This window comes from Osmerus eperlanus, chromosome 9 (genome assembly GCF_963692335.1).
Source record: "Osmerus eperlanus chromosome 9, fOsmEpe2.1, whole genome shotgun sequence".
In the NCBI taxonomy this organism is placed as follows: domain Eukaryota; kingdom Metazoa; phylum Chordata; class Actinopteri; order Osmeriformes; family Osmeridae; genus Osmerus; species Osmerus eperlanus.
Window position 1 is genome coordinate 15,555,478 of NC_085026.1, and position 19,677 is coordinate 15,575,154.

General features: G+C 46.1%; 2 protein-coding genes across 5 annotated transcripts in view; both read right to left on the reverse strand.

Annotated features, from left to right (window-relative positions):
* Positions 1-32: 32 nt before the first annotated feature.
* ncmap (non-compact myelin associated protein) lies at positions 33-8,447 on the reverse strand. 2 transcript variants are annotated; one of them, XM_062469269.1, is made up of 4 exons: positions 8,056-8,447; positions 2,111-2,223; positions 1,331-1,415; positions 33-941 (listed from the first exon to the last, which is right to left on the reverse strand). In XM_062469269.1, the coding sequence occupies exons 2-4, from the start codon at positions 2,208-2,210 to the stop codon at positions 629-631; spliced, it is 498 nt and encodes a 165-aa protein (XP_062325253.1). In that variant the 5' UTR covers positions 2,211-2,223; positions 8,056-8,447; the 3' UTR covers positions 33-628. The 2 variants fall into 2 exon arrangements, with proteins under 2 accessions (XP_062325253.1, XP_062325252.1); XM_062469268.1 differs by lacking the exon at positions 8,056-8,447 and adding an exon at positions 3,364-4,783.
* A 4,666-nt stretch (positions 8,448-13,113) lies between these two features.
* Positions 13,114-19,677, reverse strand: part of rcan3 (regulator of calcineurin 3) — a 26,784-nt gene continuing 20,220 nt past the window's right edge. For 2 of the 3 annotated variants that reach the window (XM_062469823.1, XM_062469822.1), the window contains 3 exons: positions 19,259-19,432; positions 17,730-17,901; positions 13,114-15,688 (listed from right to left, as the gene is read on the reverse strand). In XM_062469823.1, coding sequence (XP_062325807.1) covers positions 15,534-15,688; positions 17,730-17,901; positions 19,259-19,432 — 501 coding nt within the window. In that variant the 3' untranslated portion in view covers positions 13,114-15,533. The remainder of the gene's footprint in view (positions 15,689-17,729; positions 17,902-19,258; positions 19,433-19,677) is intronic. The other variant, XM_062469824.1, reaches the window with a different exon arrangement.

Sequence of the window (19,677 nt, forward strand, 5' to 3'; positions counted from 1 at the left end):
TGGAAATCTACACACAATGTACCACACATGCATAGCTACAAATTATAACGTTTATTTGTCAATATTAGTTGCAATGAAAGAACCACAAAACATAACAAATACAGAACAAGGTGTGTGCAAAGTGCAAAATCCTTTGATATCAAATTCAACAGGTTTAATTTAATCATAATTACAGTATCTGCAGATAAGATCCACAGGGTTAAGAACACACATTTACAGAGTATATCATGGTCTTAAACACTGATGTTTAACATTTAAAAAATATACATTTTTATTAAACGTTGGTCTTGGGGCCCTTGGGCCATTCTCAACCACACACAACCACACACACAGACACACACTCACACGCAACGACACACACACTTCCCCATCACTGGCAAATTTGCAGAGCTGCTGGTAGTTGGCACAGTTGACACGCATACACAGGCTTTCATGATCCCAACACTATGATCAACAGAACAATAGTGTACGTTTACAGAGAGAATCCATCCATCTCTGCTTGGATATAACGTCTCTCATTGCCTCCTTGTCTTCTGACGACACTGTTTTGTTCATGTTGTCTTTTGTTTCCCAGCGTGAAGTTGCCGTCGTAGATATCCTGTTCCCTGGCTAGTCCTCGGCCGGGCCGCTATGTGTTTCCCAGCGAAGGGATGTCGTGTATGGTGATCACAGTGGAGCTGCTGATCGTGCTGACCTGCTCTGAATTGTTGACACTGTCTGTGCTGCCTTGGTTTTCCATGTTGTGGGTGTCCATGCTGTAAAGGTCGACCCGAGGAATACGGAAAGCATTTTCTGTGGCGCGGTTAGCGAGAGCGATGTCGCGCATGGCGGAACCAACTCTCAGGTTGCCGTTGGCCATGCTGGTCTGGACAGTGGAAGAGGACATCTTTTTCTGCCGGGGCTTGGAGCTTCCACCCATTACTCTGGCAGCATGAGTCCGCCTAGGGGTGCAGAGAATACACGCACCTTGATTTGGACTGTGTATACTCTGCATGATATCATGAATAACTTTTGTGTTGATTGATGAACTGTACAGGATAGGGACAATGGATATATTTTTCATGATACAGCTTCTCAGGTCAGGACAGGAGATACTGCCAGAAGTGTTACAAACCCCGTCACAAGTGTCATAAACAAGTGACATTAGATACCAGCCAACTATGTGTAAGTGAATGGACTGACCCAACACACCTCCTATATAAAGCAGTCTATAGGCTACTACACCTCGTCCTTTGAGAAACTTGTCTGCAGGAAAGGGTGCCTGATCATCCCTAACCCTGACCTCCAGCACCTGCTCAGAGAGGCTTGTCTATAAAGAATGCTGCCTGACCTGTTGTAGGTCTTCAGGATGAAAAGTAGAATGGCGAGAATTATGATGATTCCTATGACGATGACAGCAATCATGGCCCCAGAGCCTGAGAACATGGTAGAGAGAGAGAGAGAGAGAGAGAGAGAGAGAGAGAAAGAGAGAGAAAGAGAGAGAAAGAGAGAGAGAGAGAGAAAGAAAGAACCAGGGGGAAACAATCAGAAATAATCCCACACAGAATCTAATTGCAGCTGACAAACTTTGTTCATATGAGGGAGTCAGGTGGCTGAGCAGTTATGGAATTGGGCTAGTAATCCGAAGGTTGCTGGTTCAATTCCCGGCTGTGCAAAATGACGTTGTGTCCTTGGGCAAGGCACTTCACCCTACTAATGTCCCTGTACTTACTGTAAGTCGTTCTGGATAAAAGCGTCTGCTAAATGACTAAATATGAACAGGGGTCTCTCAGTTCCTGTGTCAGTGAAAGGGTTAACAGATGGCACTCCCTCGCAGTACATCTTGATTAGAGGCTGTGACGCACAGGGGCGTTATATTATACAAGTCCTGCTTATCTTAACTACAGTCATAATAGCATATTGATTTCAACATCCATGGGTCAGGGTGACGTGAGGGGATGTTTTCTTTTAGGGGGCGGGGGGGGGGGGAGGGGGCGGGGTTGTTTAACCACTTGGTGGAAGATCTAAGTTTGTTTTTCAGGTTTTGGAGATATAGGTCAAGACAACAACAAACACACCTACAGGTATTCAGGTGTGCAGTCAGACTCACGCTCACACACCAATGACTTACTCTGGGTGAGGATTTGTTCTTGGGACTTGGTGGTGAAGGTGACGTTGGAGAACACTGTCGTGTGGTTGGTCACAGTAGGTAGGACAGTTGAAGTTTGCATCTTCAGCAGTACCCTACAAGTAATACGACAAAGATCCTTGGTCAGTTGTATTCACACATTCCTTCAGCTCTGACTCCTGACCAGCTGTGCTTCTGCCAAGGTGTCGTCTGACAGGTACAACTGGGGGAAAAGTAAGAGAATTCGATTCATTCTCTTGAGCACCCATCCTCTACCCCTGCTTCCCTCTCTCTTCTACTCTGTCGGAGGAAGAGAGACGAAAGGAAGTTAGATTAAAATAAGAGAGATCAAAGGGAAAACAGATAAAGTGACACATAGGCAAAGAGAAAAGAGAACTATACTATCGAACTATAGAGAGAAAAGAGAACTATACAGTGTACGTAGAGCAATACAATGCAAGCGAATGGGATGACTTAACACAGTTGAAAAGCCAGATGGATTCACAGAAACCAAACCTAGATGTTCTGCTTGGAGCCCTGGTTTCCTGGTCGCCAAACTACAGGCTTTAACATTAGACCAAGAAGACATCTGATGTCAGCATTTGGTCTGGCACACTGCCCCAGGCACTGGAAACAGTGTCCAAACCACCCCTGCTGTCTGAGTTTAGGCCAACCCAGTGGATCAGATGATCTGGTACAGTGTGTTCCTTAGAAGCCTACCTCCCAGTCTTCTGAAGGGGCAGCTGTGCACCTGCAGTTTACTACTCGATGAAATGGTCTCCTGTTTGTTTCTTATCAGCCATTGTCGGTTTTGATCACTCAGTAAACACAAGTGTTGCTGAGGCTCTGGAAAATCTATGTCTTCTCAGGGCCGGTGTTGGTCTAGTCTGTAGGGAGTCAGGTGGCTGAGTGGTTAGGGAATTGGGCTAGTAATCAGAAGGTTTCTGGTTTGATTCCCGGCCGTGCCAAATGAGGTTGTGTCCTTGGTCAAGGCACTTCACCCTACTTGCCTCGGGGGGAATGTGCCCTGTACTTGTAAGTCACTCTGGATAAGAGCATCTGCTAAATGACTAAATGTAAAATGTAATGTAGTCAGGGAAAACACAGCCTGTGTGTCTCAAGTATGGAACAAATGATGAGAATACTACCAAGTAGGAACAGCGCTGAGGAGGGAGGGAGATCAGTCTGAGGGAAGAACCAAGGCTCGTGGGATGTCAGTTAAGGCCGATGAGCTTCCTGTCTAGCTGGGGACTTACATGTAGACATCGAAGATGTGATTACATGGATTTACATGCAATGCACGGCAGCGACATTCGGAGCATGTGTGGGCTTGACTCATTCTCTCGTCTGCTCTGGAGGGAATCTTTTCATTGATCCCATCTCTCCTGGGGTATGAGTCAGAGATGGATCATAAATCTACACAGATGCAGACGCTGTATATGCCACACCCAGGACAGTAGCCTCAGGAGGACACAGGCTCCTGAATGCAGCGTAGACTGGAAGACACATACACACACAAATTAATACACACTCACAAGCACACACACACATACTGTGTCACAGTAGTGTCTCTTAACCAACTGGGAGCTCAATACAATCAGAGCAGGGGTTTCAAAAAGGAACATTTGCATCAGCTATAAAAAGCTGAAAACCTTGGAACACGGAAGATCATTCTCTGTACAGTTACGTGTAGCTGCTGCCCGGGCAGTCAACACACACACACACACGCGCACACACACACAGAGGAGGCAGATAACTGAATCAAGCGCACACAGATTAAGAGTGAAAGTCAGCAACATTACAAGTAAACAGATTACTTTAACCCTTGTGTTATCTTCAGGTCAAAAACAAAGTGAAGCATTTTCTTTTAACCGTCGGGCTGTCTCAGACCCCTCACATCGCGAAGGTTAAAAGAAAATGCTTTTTATTTGTATTGGGTAAAATTGGGTAAACACAACAATGTGAACCTTTGTGTCATGTGACCCGAAGGCAGCACAAGGGTTAAATAATCTGACACGTATTAATGTATGTATGTATGAATGTACTGTATATATGTATTGAAGGGAGACAAGGAGAAAGAGAGAGATGAAGAGAGACAGAGGGGGAAGAAAAATAGGTCTCAGCTATACACAGAGAGACTTAAACAAGATCAAAAGCCAAGCAATATTGTTTGCATTATTACAGCCCCTGTGAATACAATCCCCTAAATAAGTGTTATGTCAATGCTGATAGAACTAAGTAGGTCATCAGTTCATGACAGGACAATACTTCTGACTAATCTAATCCAATTCCAAATAGTCGCAAACCAACAAGTCAAACAAACCTGTTTCTGCTGATGTCATGGAATTGAAAGACTGCATCACTTGTCCAGGCAGTTCAATACACGAGACAAACACCCAGAATCTCACACAAATTAAAGGCTGGTTTCTCACAGGTAGTTTAAAAAAGCACCAATATTTTCTATGGTCCAATTAACAGCAGATTCTGGTTCATCTTATTTTGTCCAGGGTTCCTACAAACAAGGCTCGAAATGAACGGCGTCCCGTCCTGACTAGATGAATAGAGACAGACAGTCCCAATGAAAAAGATGTAGGGGACTGTTCAACACAGCCTTTTGGGCAACTGCAGGACAACAGGTCAAGTTTAGTTTGGGGCTGTTCATTTTGCACTTTGGGACGGTCCTGGAAAAAAGTTAGTTGCAAGCCCTGAAATAGAGTACAGTAGAGTTTAGTAGAGTCCTCATAAAGTACTCATCAATGATGCAAACCTATTTTGGGGAAAAATCTCTAATATTCTTTCAACTTTTCAAAACCTTTTTTCAAAAATAATTGTTTTACCTTTCAGAACTTGTTGAATTTTTTTTCAAACCTTTAGAAATGTTTTCAAAAAAAAAAAAAAACTTTTTTAAACATTTTATCTAAATAAGTTTTTCTAAATATTAAGAAACTTTTGAAAATATTTGTTCAACCTTTGAAAAAAAAAAAAAAAAAATCACACTAAGTGAAAGGAGAGATGAGGAGAGAGGAGAGGAGAACAGAGAAGCCTAAAACAGAGTAGAGTAAAGCAGAGCAGAGTACAATAGAGTACAGTAGAGTTTAGAGTCCTCATCAAGTACTCCTCGATGATGCAAACCTATTTTTGAAAAAACAGGGCAAATATATTTTCAACCTTTCGAAATTTTTTGTTGAAAATATTTTTCAAACCTTTAGAAACGTTATTTTCAAAACCTTTTTTCAAACCTTTTTTCTAACCTTTAGAAACCTTTTCGAAAATATTTTTTCAACCTTTAGAAACTTTTCGGATTGAATTTTGAATTCAAAATGTCATTTTGAAATGTAAAATAATTTTTATAATAATTTACCAACAGTATATATAAATATGTTGATATTAATTCATTTTTAATATTTTAGTTTTCATTGGTTCGGTGGCCCACTACATTACCCTCAGGGAACAGTAATGGGCCATGGCCCACAATTTGGGAATAACTGCCGTAGACGACAGGAAGATTCATTAGAGGGGTGTTAGAGATTTGACAACAGATAGATTGGAGATAGACTTTCCCCCCGAATAGACAGAAAATAGCTCAAACCAGATAAAATGACTAAGAAAGACTTCAGGTGGCCAGGGAAGGACAAAGGTGTGTTTCATAGGCTGAGCTCAGTCAATCAGGACCTTTGTATAGCAGTATGCCTTTCACTCAAAATGGAGGTCACAATGTTCTGGCGATGAAGGGAACAAATATAATAATTTGATTATATTTAATTTGGAACTCCTTTAGAGCAGCAAACTCCACAACTAGTCTATTTTTTTTATTTGAGAAACAGATGGTGAATAATAAACTTAATAGACACATCTGTCTCTTTATGCAGTTCTCTTGCTGCGGGTTTTACTTCACCATCGCAAATATTACATAACCACATCTCTCCTGTTGACTCAACATTAAGAGCCTCATATTACTAATGACTAATCTATCATGTTTGCTATTTGCAGAGGTGACAGGTATTGATAAGCAAATACTTTCTTGTATTTTCCCAGGTTAGTCACACACGCAATAGGGATGTGGTATTGGAGCTGAAGAATAAATGTTGATACAACAATACTGTTTGAGAAAAAAAAGAGAATGTAGCTTTAAGTTGACAATTTTGAGCCATTGAGCCATTAGCCAGCCATTACCCGAATCAGAATCAGAATGGGATTTATTTGCCATGAAAGTTTGCACAGACAAGGAATTTGCTTTGGCAGGAAGGTGCATACAATAAACATATAGGGACCTAAAATTTAAATATGTGGACTATCTATACTAAGGGTACATAAACTAGCAGTACTAAGTGGGATTAGAATTAAATTAAATATACAATAAAATATGAGCGCTAAGCAACCTGTCCAACTCTCACTGTTTCAGCCAGTGTTTGATGTTCTATCTACCAGCATCTGACTTTGGTACCATTTCAATATCCTCCCCACTTCCCTCAGCAAACAGAAACAGCTTTATTGGTCTTTCCTGAGAATGGACTGTCAATCTCAGGAACAATATAGTTTCCTCTTCTCATGAAAACGTCAAGCTTGTTAACTTTGGTTACACACAGACACACACAAAGGAACGTACAGACACAAACACACACAGAGACACACTGACATGCAGACACACATACACACACAGTCCTGAAGTCATGTGCATCCTAAATCAAATGAAGACATGAGTCAATATTGAAGCAGTCAATCAAAGAGAGGTCAGCTGCACACTGCAGCTGCACCTGTTAGTTCCACTTCTCTTCTGGGGGTGAGCAGGTATTACGTCAATGAGCAGACTGTCTGTCAAACAGGCCTGTCACACAGGTAAGTGAAACGGCAACACTCTATACCAACTATTAACTAAACAGTAATAAAATGTGTGACTTGTAAAGAATGGTCTTAAGGAAAAGTGTTGACAAACTTTGTAACTTTCAGATTTCTGTTCCTAATAAAAAATAAATAAGCAGTTTACCTGTTTGACAATACATGTATGAACTATGTACAGAATTTCTGCACTAAGTGGGCACATTGATCTCATAGTACTTTGTTCCAAGCACCTTGTCTTTCACCAAGGATATTTATAGAACTGCAACACAAAACGCAGGGAGACACACCAGAGAATGTTATTAATCATCATAATTATTCTACTGACTCATTTCACAAAGCCCTTACACCTTTTCAAGTGCCTTGTTTGACCTTATAGCAAGTGGAACCCTGTGGGAACCTCCTGAGAGGAGCACATCAACTTGCCACAAGCTGAATTTTATCAGGAGTTTTGGAGTCTAGACGTATTATTTTCACAGGAAGACCAAGTTACGTGTGTTGCCATGTCATATGTTAAACAAACCAGAATTAAGATGGCAATGAAGGCATGATCATAAGTGATGTCTATATATTTGAATAAGTATTAAAATATGATTAGTATTCAAAAGTAAAATATAGTAAATAAAATAAAAACTATTTAGAAATTCATGAACATGATTTAAGACTAACAATGCTGTTCAGGAAAAGTAGGTTCATCACCCTAGTCCAGCCTGTCGTAAACATTTAACCCAATCTCAATTCCAATTCCAAATATCACTCCACAAACACAGCCACAGAGAGGGAGAGAGATAAAGGAAGATAGAAAGAGAGAGGGAGAAAGAGAGAGGGAGGAAGGAAGGAATTCAAAATGAATTCCAGCCATATGACCTTTATGCGGCACAATAGTAGTGGTGGATACAATATCGGAGAGTTCCCTGGAATGTCAGCTATTCCTCTTCACCTGAGTCTCCCCTGTCAACAACCCCCCCCACCCCCTTCTACCAACACCTAGTCTGAGGGGGTCGACAACAACAACAACAACAACAATAACAAGAGTTTCTGGTCAGGGGAGACTAGAGAAGAGAGAAGGAGAGAAAGAAGAGAAGGCGTTAAAGAGCAGCAGAGGGGCTCACCTAACTGTCCTTGAGCAACTCTCGGATCCCGTCCCGGACTCAGCAGCACCTGGCCCCCGCGCCCTCACCCAAGGGGGGCATAGTCCATGTCTCTGCCTCTGTCAGGGTCCACCGGGCTGGGGGAGGGGTCTGTGGAGGCAACGGGGAGGAACAGGTTTTCTTCCCAGGTATTCCAAGGGCCGGGGCGAGACCGACGGACGAGAACGATTGGTACAAGAAAACCGAAGCGCAGAGTTGCTGGTTCTCTGGTGACGTGTGTGAAGGAGGGAGGGCCGTGTGATATCAGTCTCTCGCACTCTCTTTCTCTTAGTCCTTTTCCCTCTCACTGTCTGTCTCTCTTTCTCCCTCTCTCTCTCTCTCCCTCTCTCTCTCTCTCTCTCTCTCTCTCTCTCTCTCTCTCTCTCTCTCTCTCTCTCTCTCTCTCTCCCTCCCCCCCCCCTCTCTCTCTCTCTCTCTCTCTCTCTCTCTCCCTCTATCTCTCTCTCTCCCCCTCTCTCTCTATCTCTGTCTCTCTCCCCCTCTCTCTCTATCTCTCTCTCTCTCTGTTGTGGCTGGGTAAGAGTAATTCACTGCAGCTGGTTTTTCAGGTCCTCCTGCCTCCTGGGCGTTCTGTTCTTTCCCATTACAATGAAACACTGCTCTAGTGCTGCTCTACTCTGCTCTGCTCTGCTCTGCTCTACTCTCCTCTACTCTCCTCTGCTCTACTCTACTCTGCTCTGCTCTGCTCTACTCTACTCTGCTCTACTCTCCTCTACTCTCCTCTGCTCTACTCTACTCTGCTCTGCTCTACTCTACTCTGCTCTGCTCTACTCTACTCTACTCTACTCTACTCTACTCTCCTCTACTCTCCTCTGCTCTACTCTGCTCTACTCTACTCTGCTCTGCTCTACTCTACTCTTCTCTGCTCTGCTCTACTCTTCTCTTCTCTTCTCTTCTCTACTCTACTCTTCTACTGTCCTGTCCTAATATGCTCTACTCTACTCTCCTGCTCTACTCACCTTCTCTGCTCTTCTCTGCTCCTCTGCAACCCTGTGATCAGTACTGTATGTGGTGGTCTCTATTATGTCTGTCTGTCTCACAACTGAGTACAGTCGTTCTCATCAAGAGTTCTCAAAGGCATCCTAAAATCCCATCCCAGAGGGTGTGGTCAGGTGTATACATGCGTGTGTGGATATACATTTGCTTAGGCAAGGAAGAAAAAATCATTACTGCCCATTTACGGTGCGTTATAGGCATGCAAATAATCTGTGTCTGTGTGTGAGCGTGCAAGTGTATAGTTCAAAGATGCTATCTTATCAACACAACTGCAATAGTCCAATAAGAGAGCTCATTGTAGGTTTCTGGTTAAAAGTACCTCCGTTAGAATGGGATGATTTAGAATGACAATACAGGTGTTTGAATTTGCCCACAGTCCAGGTATAACAGATTGTTATAACGCCATGTTTTGTCTTTCGGAGAAAGCACTTCCAATTCTGTAGGGTGGGAAGGGTGCGGTGGAGGATTATATTACCAAGACAAACAGTTTCAATGAAAGGTAAACAGGGTTTTTTGAAAAGAGAACTTTTCTTATCTTTTCCATATCGTGTCTTCACTCTCCTCTCTCTCCTCCCCTCCCTCATCTCTCCTTTCTTTCTTCTCTTCTTTCTTCTCTTCTTTCTTCTCTTCTTTCTTCCCTCTTGTCTTTGTCTTCCCCTCTCTCCATCTTCCTTTTCCCTCTCTGGAAACAGGGACATCCCGTGCTAGTCTGTAGTCTGCTCCATCTCTGGCCAGCCTCAGCGGCCTCATGTTACCTCTGGGATCAGCAGTGCCTGGGTCTTCTGTCTTTGTTACAGAGCTGCAACCAAGCTTCGGTGACCAGGACAGGAGTGGTTCAGCTTCCAGTACTTTGCAAAGTATTCTGCTCTCTTCTCCTTTGCACTACACTGCTTTGCTATACTGTGTATGCTATTACTTCTGTTATTACTGCCTTGCCCTGCCTTGCCCTGCTCTGCTCTGCTCTGCCTTGCCCGGCCTTGCCTTGCCCTGCTTTGCTCTGCCTTTCCCTCCTTGGCCCTGTCCTGCCCTGCCCTCACCTGTCCTGCCTAGTATTTTGCTCTACTATTGTCAGCAGTACTCTTCACTGTTGTGCTCTGATCTCAGGCACAAAACAGAGAAAACCTCTATTATCATTAGGGGTTTGTGACATAACTGACTTCTAAAGATCCCGATCACATTTCATAGAAACAAAGAGAGAAGAAGTCCCCTTTCAAAAAGATCTTTCTCCTCATTCTTCTCACTCCCGAGTACAACAGGGTATTGTTTACAACCGGGTCAGAGTGGCTTTCTGTATGATGGATTCATGTCAGATTAAACACTTTTGTCAAGGTTGAGTTAATAATTATTGATTAGACAACTGTTGTTAGTCGAGAGCCTGGTTGGGTAATCGTTTTCAGTCTTTTATCATAACTTTCTTTCTGTTTCGTGTCATTATTTGAGTACATACAGTACAGGGAGGGATTACAATCTGCGATCGCTTAATCTGCAGTCAAGTCCTCTAACCACTGATCTCGGTGACAAGTACAATACAATTGATGACACATATAGTTTATAGCCTACATGACAACATTCCCTATCAGATTGAAACACGTGTTACCTGTAAGCCTTCATGACAGTGTTCCTTATCTGTGTGAGACACTGAAAGACGTCTCCTGAGGGACACACAGACTGTCGGCTTCTTCTGCCTCTTCTCCTGATCACATGACCAGGGATCCTCCTGAGATGACGGAAGGAGGGATGGAGAGAAGGAGAGGAAAGGGAGGAGAGCAAGCCAAAGTGGGAGAGGAGAGGAGAGCGGGTGAATATGTGTAACGTTCTCAAATACCACCATTAGTTTAATAGGTTTTGTAGCTATCGATACAGAAACACAACAGAATTATTTTAGTTCAACCACAATGAAAAGTTGCTGTGGAAATTCAGATAGACAGCTAGGCTGTTTGGGTATGTAACTGTAGAACTCTAAGCTACTCTGGTATGTTTGTAATGTCCCTCTGTGTTAATGGTTACACTGTGTGGGTGTTCAGGTAATCTGTTCCTCGTTGCTGACACTCTTTCACGTTGACTGGCTTGCCTGTTTGGAGAAACAACCCTGGTCATTGTGTTGGGAAACAGGAGAGAGGGGTGAGAGGGGTGAGAGGGGTGAGAAAGGAGAGGAGAGAGGGGTGAGAGGGGAAAGAGGGTCGAGGGGAAAGAGGGGTGAGAAAGGAAGGAGGAAAGAGGGGTAGAAAGTAGAGTGGAGAGGGGGGAGAGAGAGGGGAGAGAATGGGGAGAGAGAGGAGAGGGGGGAGAAAGGAAAGAGAAGGGTGAGAGAGGTCAATGAGCAGGTAAACCATAAACACCTCTGTTTTTACTAGTCCTCCTCTCCTCACCACCACTTGCCATTAGTATTCAGTATATCATTATCTGACATTCCATGTGCTAGAAAGACAATAATTAATTCCTTTGAAGTGGAGTTTCGGTGAAACTTCCGTTTTTATGAATATGTGGGCTGCAGCAAATGTGTCACTGGCTTTGTCTTATTGTTTTCTGACACAGTCCTTCCACTTGCTGAGAAGAAGGAAGTGGAACTTTCATCGATGCGTGCAGGTCTGACTTACAATAGCACATAGGGAAGGAATGCATTGTTGTCTATTTGGTTTTTGCAAATTTGTCTCCTTCAGTCTATTGTTCCAAAGCGAGAGGCTGGTTGCAGATGTGGTATCTCCAGCTGGTGTTAAAAAGGGAAAATTTCTAATTGGGAAGAATCCAGGGGAGCCAAAAGATTCCTAGCAGTCGAGAAGTTGTTCTAGCAACTCTTCCCTGACCGACTCCCGCTGCTCTCTCACACACACACACACACACAGCAACTGGAGGGGTTTTCATGGTCAGCCAAGTCTGTAATGGAGTGTCTCTTCACTGGGACAGACATGCGTGTGAAAAGGTTAAAATGATTAAAGAAGAGGGGCAGTGCAAGGAGAGGGAGAGGGGAATATTTACAGATGCCTCACATGCTATCACTGGAAGTCATTTTTTATTGTCAGACAGACAGTGAGCTCTTCCGCTAGGAACATTCTACAGACATGCATCTTTTGTCCCTGGTATGTCTGTCTGGGAGACCCTTCTGCAGCATTCAGTAACGAAGATTAAGTTACGCAGATCACATGGCGTGTGACGAGGCATATGGCCATGACTATCCTTCACACGATTACACTAGAACCTTCTCTCTCGACCCCGCGATCTGGACTGAATGAAACCGCCTTCTGTGTCAGATCTCTGACAAAAAACACTATCAACATATTTTAAGAATAATTCTTTATATATTTATCTATGTGAAACGAATGACAATCATACTACACAAATATAAGCAAGTACTGCAACAGACAGAGAAACTTCTCCGAGACACACGAACAGAAGTACAGACACTGGGAGTTAACTGTAAATTATTGCTTGTTCTGCTACTTTGTTTTCTAGGTAACTACAGTACATCACGCAATATTTATATTCCAACAGATCAGAAACAACAGAGACAGACAGTACTGACCCTTTAGAAGACTTAAAAAAACAAACAAACAAACAAAAAACATTTAAAACTGAGTCAATTTTAACACAACACAAGTTAATTTGTTCATCAAGCATTTTCTGGACTTTTGTTTTAATCTTTTGTTCTTTACAACATAAAGAGAAGCCATGACAAACTGCACACTAACAAGTCCGAGCAAGAGCAACAGTTGGCATATATACATAAATAGACGTTTCTTTTCAACTGTGACCAAAATGTACCCAGTTTCAAAGACCAGGACAACAGACAGTAAAAAAACACCAGCTTCGTCCATGTAATCTCATCAATCATCATCATTGTCAGCCGTCATAAACATTTTTTCCCATCGGCATGGTAACCGCGTAAGGGGTTTGGGTTCAAACGGTGCATCCGCACATCACGTTCACTTCCCCTGAAAGACGCACGTCCGTGTCGACGTGTGGACGTCTCCAGGACAGACACAGTAGAAAAGACATTAGTTTGTTCTGGGGTTTTACCAGACCCCCCCCCCCCAGGCCCGGCCCACCCTCAAACCAGAAGCCCAGCAGGACTAAAAGCCACATCCCTTCAGTACTGTACACCCACAGGCCTCCAGCTCTCCCACACACAGTAATAAGAAGAGTCTGAGAGCATCTGAGAGTGAGAAGGCTACCCAGGTGTTCACACGGGGAAACAGAAGATACAAAAAATCACATTGAAATAAAAATCTTAATTAAATAAACTGTGTTTATCTTCAGCAAGATTGCACTTTAACCATAAAGATAAAAGATACTGAACGTTAAAGTGCTTGCATGCAGACAGACTGTTATTTGATTACTAGTTTCAGCAAAAATATGAATAAAAAATCATGCTACTTAACAAAAATAAGGTTTAGACCTCTCAATAAGGTCTAGAAGCACTGTACACATCACTTAAACTATCTGCCTCTTGAAGATTTTGTGTTGTTTTTGTAGAATTACAGGATTCAAAGGACCTCTGTTAAGCCTATGACAGGTACAATACATTAGTCTTCATGACCTACTTTCTTGAAGACAATTACGACAGTTTGGGCAATAACTGAACGCACAAGAAAGTTACAGTCTAAAGTACTCATATAGAACAAATTAGGGGGTAGACAATTACCAGCCACATTTTAAAATGAACTGAATACATCAATGTCCCAAACTTGTGAGAAATCAATACTTTTGTTTTTTTTTATTGAATTATTTTGTTCAATCTGTTTATGCTGCGACTGCAACATAAAATGGGGGCTTTGGTTAGGAAATCTCAAGAGGCTGAAGAAGGCTGAGAAACCTTGTTTTCCCTTTATCAGCAGGTTAATTTAATTTCAGTTAGTACACCAAGTCGAATATTTATATTTATCTGTTGTTCAGCAGAATATTCAGCACTGAGCAAAGAAGCCTGCAGGACTCTTGTAGGCCACCGGGGACAGTGTTTGTTACATTTACATTTAGTCATTTAGCAGACGCTCTTATCCAGAGCGACTTACAGTAAGTACAGGGACATTCCCCCGAGGCAAGTAGGGTGAAGTGCCTTGCCCAAGGACACAACGTCATTTGGCATGACCAGGAATCGAACTGGCAACCTTCAGATTACTAGCCCGCTTCCCTCACCGCTCAGCCACCTGACGCCAGCAGGTGGTGCCGTAAAGACCTGGAGATAAGCAGTAGCATTTAAGTCTGACAAGAATTTTGACAAAAAAAGGTAAGCTGATAAAAAAGGAAATCAATATCAAAGATAGGAGAATCAAGTAAATACCCTCTGCCAACAATCAAAACTCGAAGAGAGTTACTTTAAAGTTGGAATTTAAGTCCTCCACCGTTAGATACCTTGACTTCCATTCCTACACTGTGGAGGTCTGTGTCCTCACAGCCAGTCAGCCTCCCTTCAGGACTAGAACTCCGTGTGGAGATCTACACGTCCAAAACCTTGGGCCAAGTCCCTGTCCTCTCCTGCCAGTAGGAAACACACACACCAGCTCTGACTACATTAGTAAGCATGCAAAAACTGATTGTGGTATCAAATACATGTTCATGAGAATACACATCAAGTAGTTTCAGCACAAACCGACACCTCTCCGATAAAAAAAACGACAAGAAGCGAAAGAGGGAAAAAGTATTCAGACATCACAACTGGATCGTAAACACACAGCGCCTTGTTGTGTGTGTGACCTTAGTAGGTTCCTTTTTCTTGATATATCTGTTTAGTATATACATGCAGAAAGGAAGGATAGAACCCAACCAATCCTGATTCTGAGTACTTGAAACATCAAATTAGCTGATATGAAAAAGAGAGAGAGAGAGAGAGAGAGAGCATAACAGACATACAATAAAATACATAAAGGAAAAAAAAGACATCTTGCTTGTTTTGGAGGTATTGTATGTCCTCAATCAAAGCTCAATGTGCACAAGCCAGCAATGAGATTAAGAATGTAGGAGAGGTGAAAACTAACTAAGTAATAAACTAACTAGCTGACTAGCTAACCAACTAACTAACTAACAAGCTACCTAACAAGCCTAGCAATGCGTGCCGAGTGAATGACAGGTGAGCAGGAGGCCAGGTGACAGCAGGTGCCTGTGTTAAAGTCAGGTGGAGCTGACCCAGCGCTGCCTCAGGGTGAGGGAGGGGGGGGGGTGCAGAGGGAGGACGGGGAGGGAGGGTAGGCCGGCAGATGCCCCCCCCCACCCCTGTCCGTCCAGTGTGATGAGTGTGTGTGTGACTCTCATCCAATCAGGCCTCCTCATTCCGTCGTCACCATGCTCCACAAACACCCGCAGCAATGTTCGTTCGTCGGTTTGTTTATAGTTGAACTGAAATGAGGGGCGTCGTCGTGGTTCCTCTGGAATCCCAGGGACACGTTGAGAGAGGGGCTGGTGCATCGTGGGTAAGGTGCGTCGCGGGGGGGGAGAGTGTGGGCGGGGGTCCTCTAGTTGAGGACGGTGGGCGGTCCGTCGGGGCGTCTTGTCTGGACGATCTTCTGCTTGGGCCGCGCCTCGTCCTCCTCCTCTGCCTCGCTGTCACACACGTGGACCACCACGCTGGGGGTGGACTCTGTCCCCGCGTGGAGCTCATACTTATCACCTGGAGACAGGGAGGGAGGGAGGGAGGGGGGGAGGGAGGGAGGGAGGGGGGGGGGGAGGGAGGGGGGGAGGGAGGGAGGGAGGGGGGGGGGGAGGGAGGGAGGGGGGGAGGAGGAGAGGAGGAGAGGAGAGAGGTAGTGAAGGAAGAGACAGATAGGGAGGAGGAGAGGAGGGGTAGCAGAAGAGAGAAACATTGTTGATCAGTACTATGACACATCAGAGCTGTCCATCCATCCATCTACCTCCCTCTCTCCTGCCCCTCTCCCTCAGCTGCCCTTTCCTCCCTCGCCCCCCTCTCGGCATGTGCTGGACTGATTGGTTAATACAGACAGACACTAACTCATGTCAGCATACTGGCTTTGACACAGAGAAAATATCTGTGCGTGTAAACAGTGTCAGTGGTATTGAGGTCCAGATGTCAGGACTAATGTCCGTTTGCTACGATACCACAGCATTCAACACATTCCACTGGCTGGAAATAAATATTACATTTAAATATTAAATATTACATTTATTACAGATAAAAACCCAAGATACACGGAACAAGATATGCAATCTTCCATCTTGTTCTCAGAGGATTCGGTAACACAATGCCACTCGCGCCCCGGGAGAGACACAGTGAGAGAATATACGCACACTGATTGTATCAGGGTTGCCGTGGCGACCAGACAGGCTAGGCAGGGTTGATAAGATATTTCCCATACTACACACTGCTGTCTGTCTGTCTGTCTGTCTGACAGACAGGGCTGTTCCCGGTGGGGGTAAGTCCATAGCTAATGGTAGCCAGACAAGGGCGCCAAAAAGCCACGAGTCTGAGCGACCCGAAAAAAAAAAAAAGCCAGTTTCCCTGAGGCCTCCTGTTTCCATGGTAACAGCAGAACAAGACAGGGCAGGGTTGAGCAGGAGTGTGTTGTTGTGAATCATGTTTAGAATGTTTTCTATGATGCTTCATGTTGGGTGGGGCGGGGGGGGCGGTGAGGGGAGGAGGAGAACAAGATGAAAGGCGTCTCTAATTGTAGAGGCCAAATGAAATGTTTTAGCCTTCGATCCATCTTCCAGAATTTCCACACAGTAAAGATGATTCAGGTGAAGTAAAGCTGAAAGGCAGGAAGACAATACCAGGGCAATACCCCAGCTCCAGCCCAAACCCCAACCTCAACCCCAGCCCCAACCCCAACCTCAGCCCCAGCCCTAACATCAACCTTAGCCTCAGCCCCAGCCCCAACCTCAACCTCAGCCCTAACCCCAGCCCCGACCAAGACCCAGCCCCAACCTCAGCCCCAACCTCAACCTCAACCCCAGCCCCAACCTCAGCCCCAACCCCAGCCCCAACCTCAGCCCCAACCTCAGCCCCGACCAAGCCCCAGCCCCAACCCCAACCTCAGCTCCAGCCCCAGCCCCGACCCAGCCCCAGCCCCAACCTCAGCCCCAACCTCAGCCCCGACCAAGACCCAGCCCCAACCTCAGCTCCAGCCCCAGCCCCGACCCAGCCCCAACCTCAGCTCCAGCCCCAGCCCCGACCAAGGCCAAGGCCCAGCCCCAGCCCCAACCTCAGCCCCAGCCCCAACCAAGGCCCAGCCCCAGCCCCAACCTCAGCCCCAACCCCAGCCCCAACCTCAGCCCCGACCAAGACCCAGCCCCAGCCCCAACCTCAGCCCCAACCTCAGCCCCAACCTCAGCCCCAACCTCAGCCCCGACCAAGACCCAGCCCCAGCCCCAACCTCAGCTCCAGCCCCAGCCACAGCCCCGACCCAGCTTGATGTGGAGCTGGTTGACATTTGTAAAGGTTACTGCAGTCTGAGTACAGATACTACAGCCCTGTCTGGACTGTCTGTCCTGTGTTCCTTAGCTGGGAGAGATCACTCCTGCACTCCAGCACCACTAGGAGGAAGGCTATACTCTTACACAGGACATCCAGACCCACAACCACACTAACCACACGACCTGTCTGTGTGTGTGTGTGTGTGTGTGTGTGTGTGTGTGTGTCTGTGTGTGTGTGTGTGTGTGTGTGTCTGTGTGTGTGTGTGTGTGTGCCCGCCCACCTGGCCCCAGCTTGGCCACAGCACACAGCAGGTCGTAGTTGATGACGGGCGTGGCGTCCTCACTCTGGCTCCACCCCACGGGCGGAGAGGCGGGCGGCGAGATCAGGAACTGTTTGACAGGCTGGGGAGGGGCCAGGTACGACTTGTCTACATCCTCCCCAGTGTTCTGGACCTGAGGGAGGAAGAGATGGGGAGGAAGCGAGGGGGAGGGGGAGACAGAGAGCGGAAACAAGAGAGAGAGAGAGAGACGGGGAGAGAAAAGAGAGAGTGGAGGGGTTAGTAGGGTAGGCCTCTGGTGTACAGCCTAGCAGTACTGTAGGTAGGGAAGGGCATGGTGCTGTCTCTCATGAGCACTGCACTAAGTACTGCAGATGACACAAACAGCTTGTCCCCTCTGGAACACACACTGGGCTTACCTGCTGTGCCAGAACATGCAGTAACCAGCATAAACAAACAAACATACACACACACACACACACACAGACTCACAGACTCACACAACCCATAGTCTGACACACACACACAATGGCAAAATAAAATGGAAGCATACACACACTCAAATATATGATCATGAGATCAAAATACAGGCTCATAAGAATCTCAGTGTTACAGTATTACAGAGGAACAAGAAGGAGCTATTGGTTCAGAAATAGATCACATGTGTGTGTTAGACAGCTGGTACTGAGGGCTGTGAGCACGCAGATTGACTATCAATGTGAGTGTGTGAATGTGCGGCACGTAATTCTGCTCTCAGAGAACACACTGTGTGACTACATTTAGTCATTTAGCAGCATTTAGCAGCATTTAGCAGCATTTAGCAGCATTTAGCAGCATTTAGCAGACTACTGTATGTAGCACTACCCTGGCTTTCCTTCCCCATGTCCAGGCCCTGCTGACCTGCTTGACCCCCCGCCCGAGACCAGCCAGACACCCCCCCCCCCTGACCCAGCCAGACCCCCCCCTGACCCAGCCAGACCCCCCCCTGACCCAGCCAGACCCCCCCCCCTGACCCAGCCAGACCCCCCCCCCCCTGACCCAGCCAGACCCCCCCCCCCCTGACCCAGCCAGACCCCCCCCCCCCTGACCCAGCCAGACCCCCCCCTGACCCAGCCAGACCCCCCCCCCCTGACCCAGCCAGACCCCCCCCTGACCCAGCCAGACCCCCCCCCCCTGACCCAGCCAGACCCCCCCCTGACCCAGCCAGCCCCCCCCCCTGACCCAGCTAGACCCCCCCCTGACCCAGCCAGACCCCCCCCCCTGACCCAGCCAGACCCCCCCCCTGACCCAGCCAGACCCCCCCCCCCTGACCCAGCCAGACCCCCCCCTGACCCAGCCAGCCCCCCCCCCTGACCCAGCTAGACCCCCCCCTGACCCAGCCAGACCCCCCCCCCTGACCCAGCCAGACCCCCCCCTGACCCAGCCAGACCCCCCCCCCCTGACCCAGCCAGACCCCCCCCCCGACCCAGCCAGACCCCCCCCCCTGACCCAGCCAGACCCCCCCCTGACCCAGCCAGCCCTCCAGCTCTCACCTGGGCGAAGTAGAGTTTGAGCTGATTGCCGTTGAACTCGGTCTCGTGCAGCTCGATGCGAGCGCGTGCTGCGGCCTCCGGCGTGCTGAAGCTGATGCGCACCCTCCTGAAACTCCTGAACATCTGGAAGGAGATCTGCTCGTCGTAGACCCTGAACAACGCCTCGAAACGCTCCTGGAGACACAGAGACAGGAAGTTGAACGTCAAACCTGGGATCATCAAACCCGATTAAAAATCGATTCACGATTTTTTTTCTAAACATTTTTTCATAAAAAAATAACAAATAAATTTACATTACAATTTTTATTTATTTATCGTTTTTTACATTTTTGATTCGACGTGAATTGCTAGAAGACTGAATCGCAATTCAAATGTGAATTGATTTTTTCCCCCGCCCTAGTGATCATCAATTAGTTAAA

Coding starts and splice junctions, on each gene's coding strand:
- ncmap (XM_062469268.1), bottom strand. CDS start 3,446: ATGAGTCAAGCCCACACATGCTCCGAATGTCGCTGCCGTGCATTGCAT. Junction 2,224..3,363: donor CACATCTTCGATGTCTACAT/GTAAGTCCCCAG, acceptor TATTACTTGTAG/GGTACTGCTGAAGATGCAAA. Junction 1,416..2,110: donor AGAACAAATCCTCACCCAGA/GTAAGTCATTGG, acceptor CCATGTTCTCAG/GCTCTGGGGCCATGATTGCT.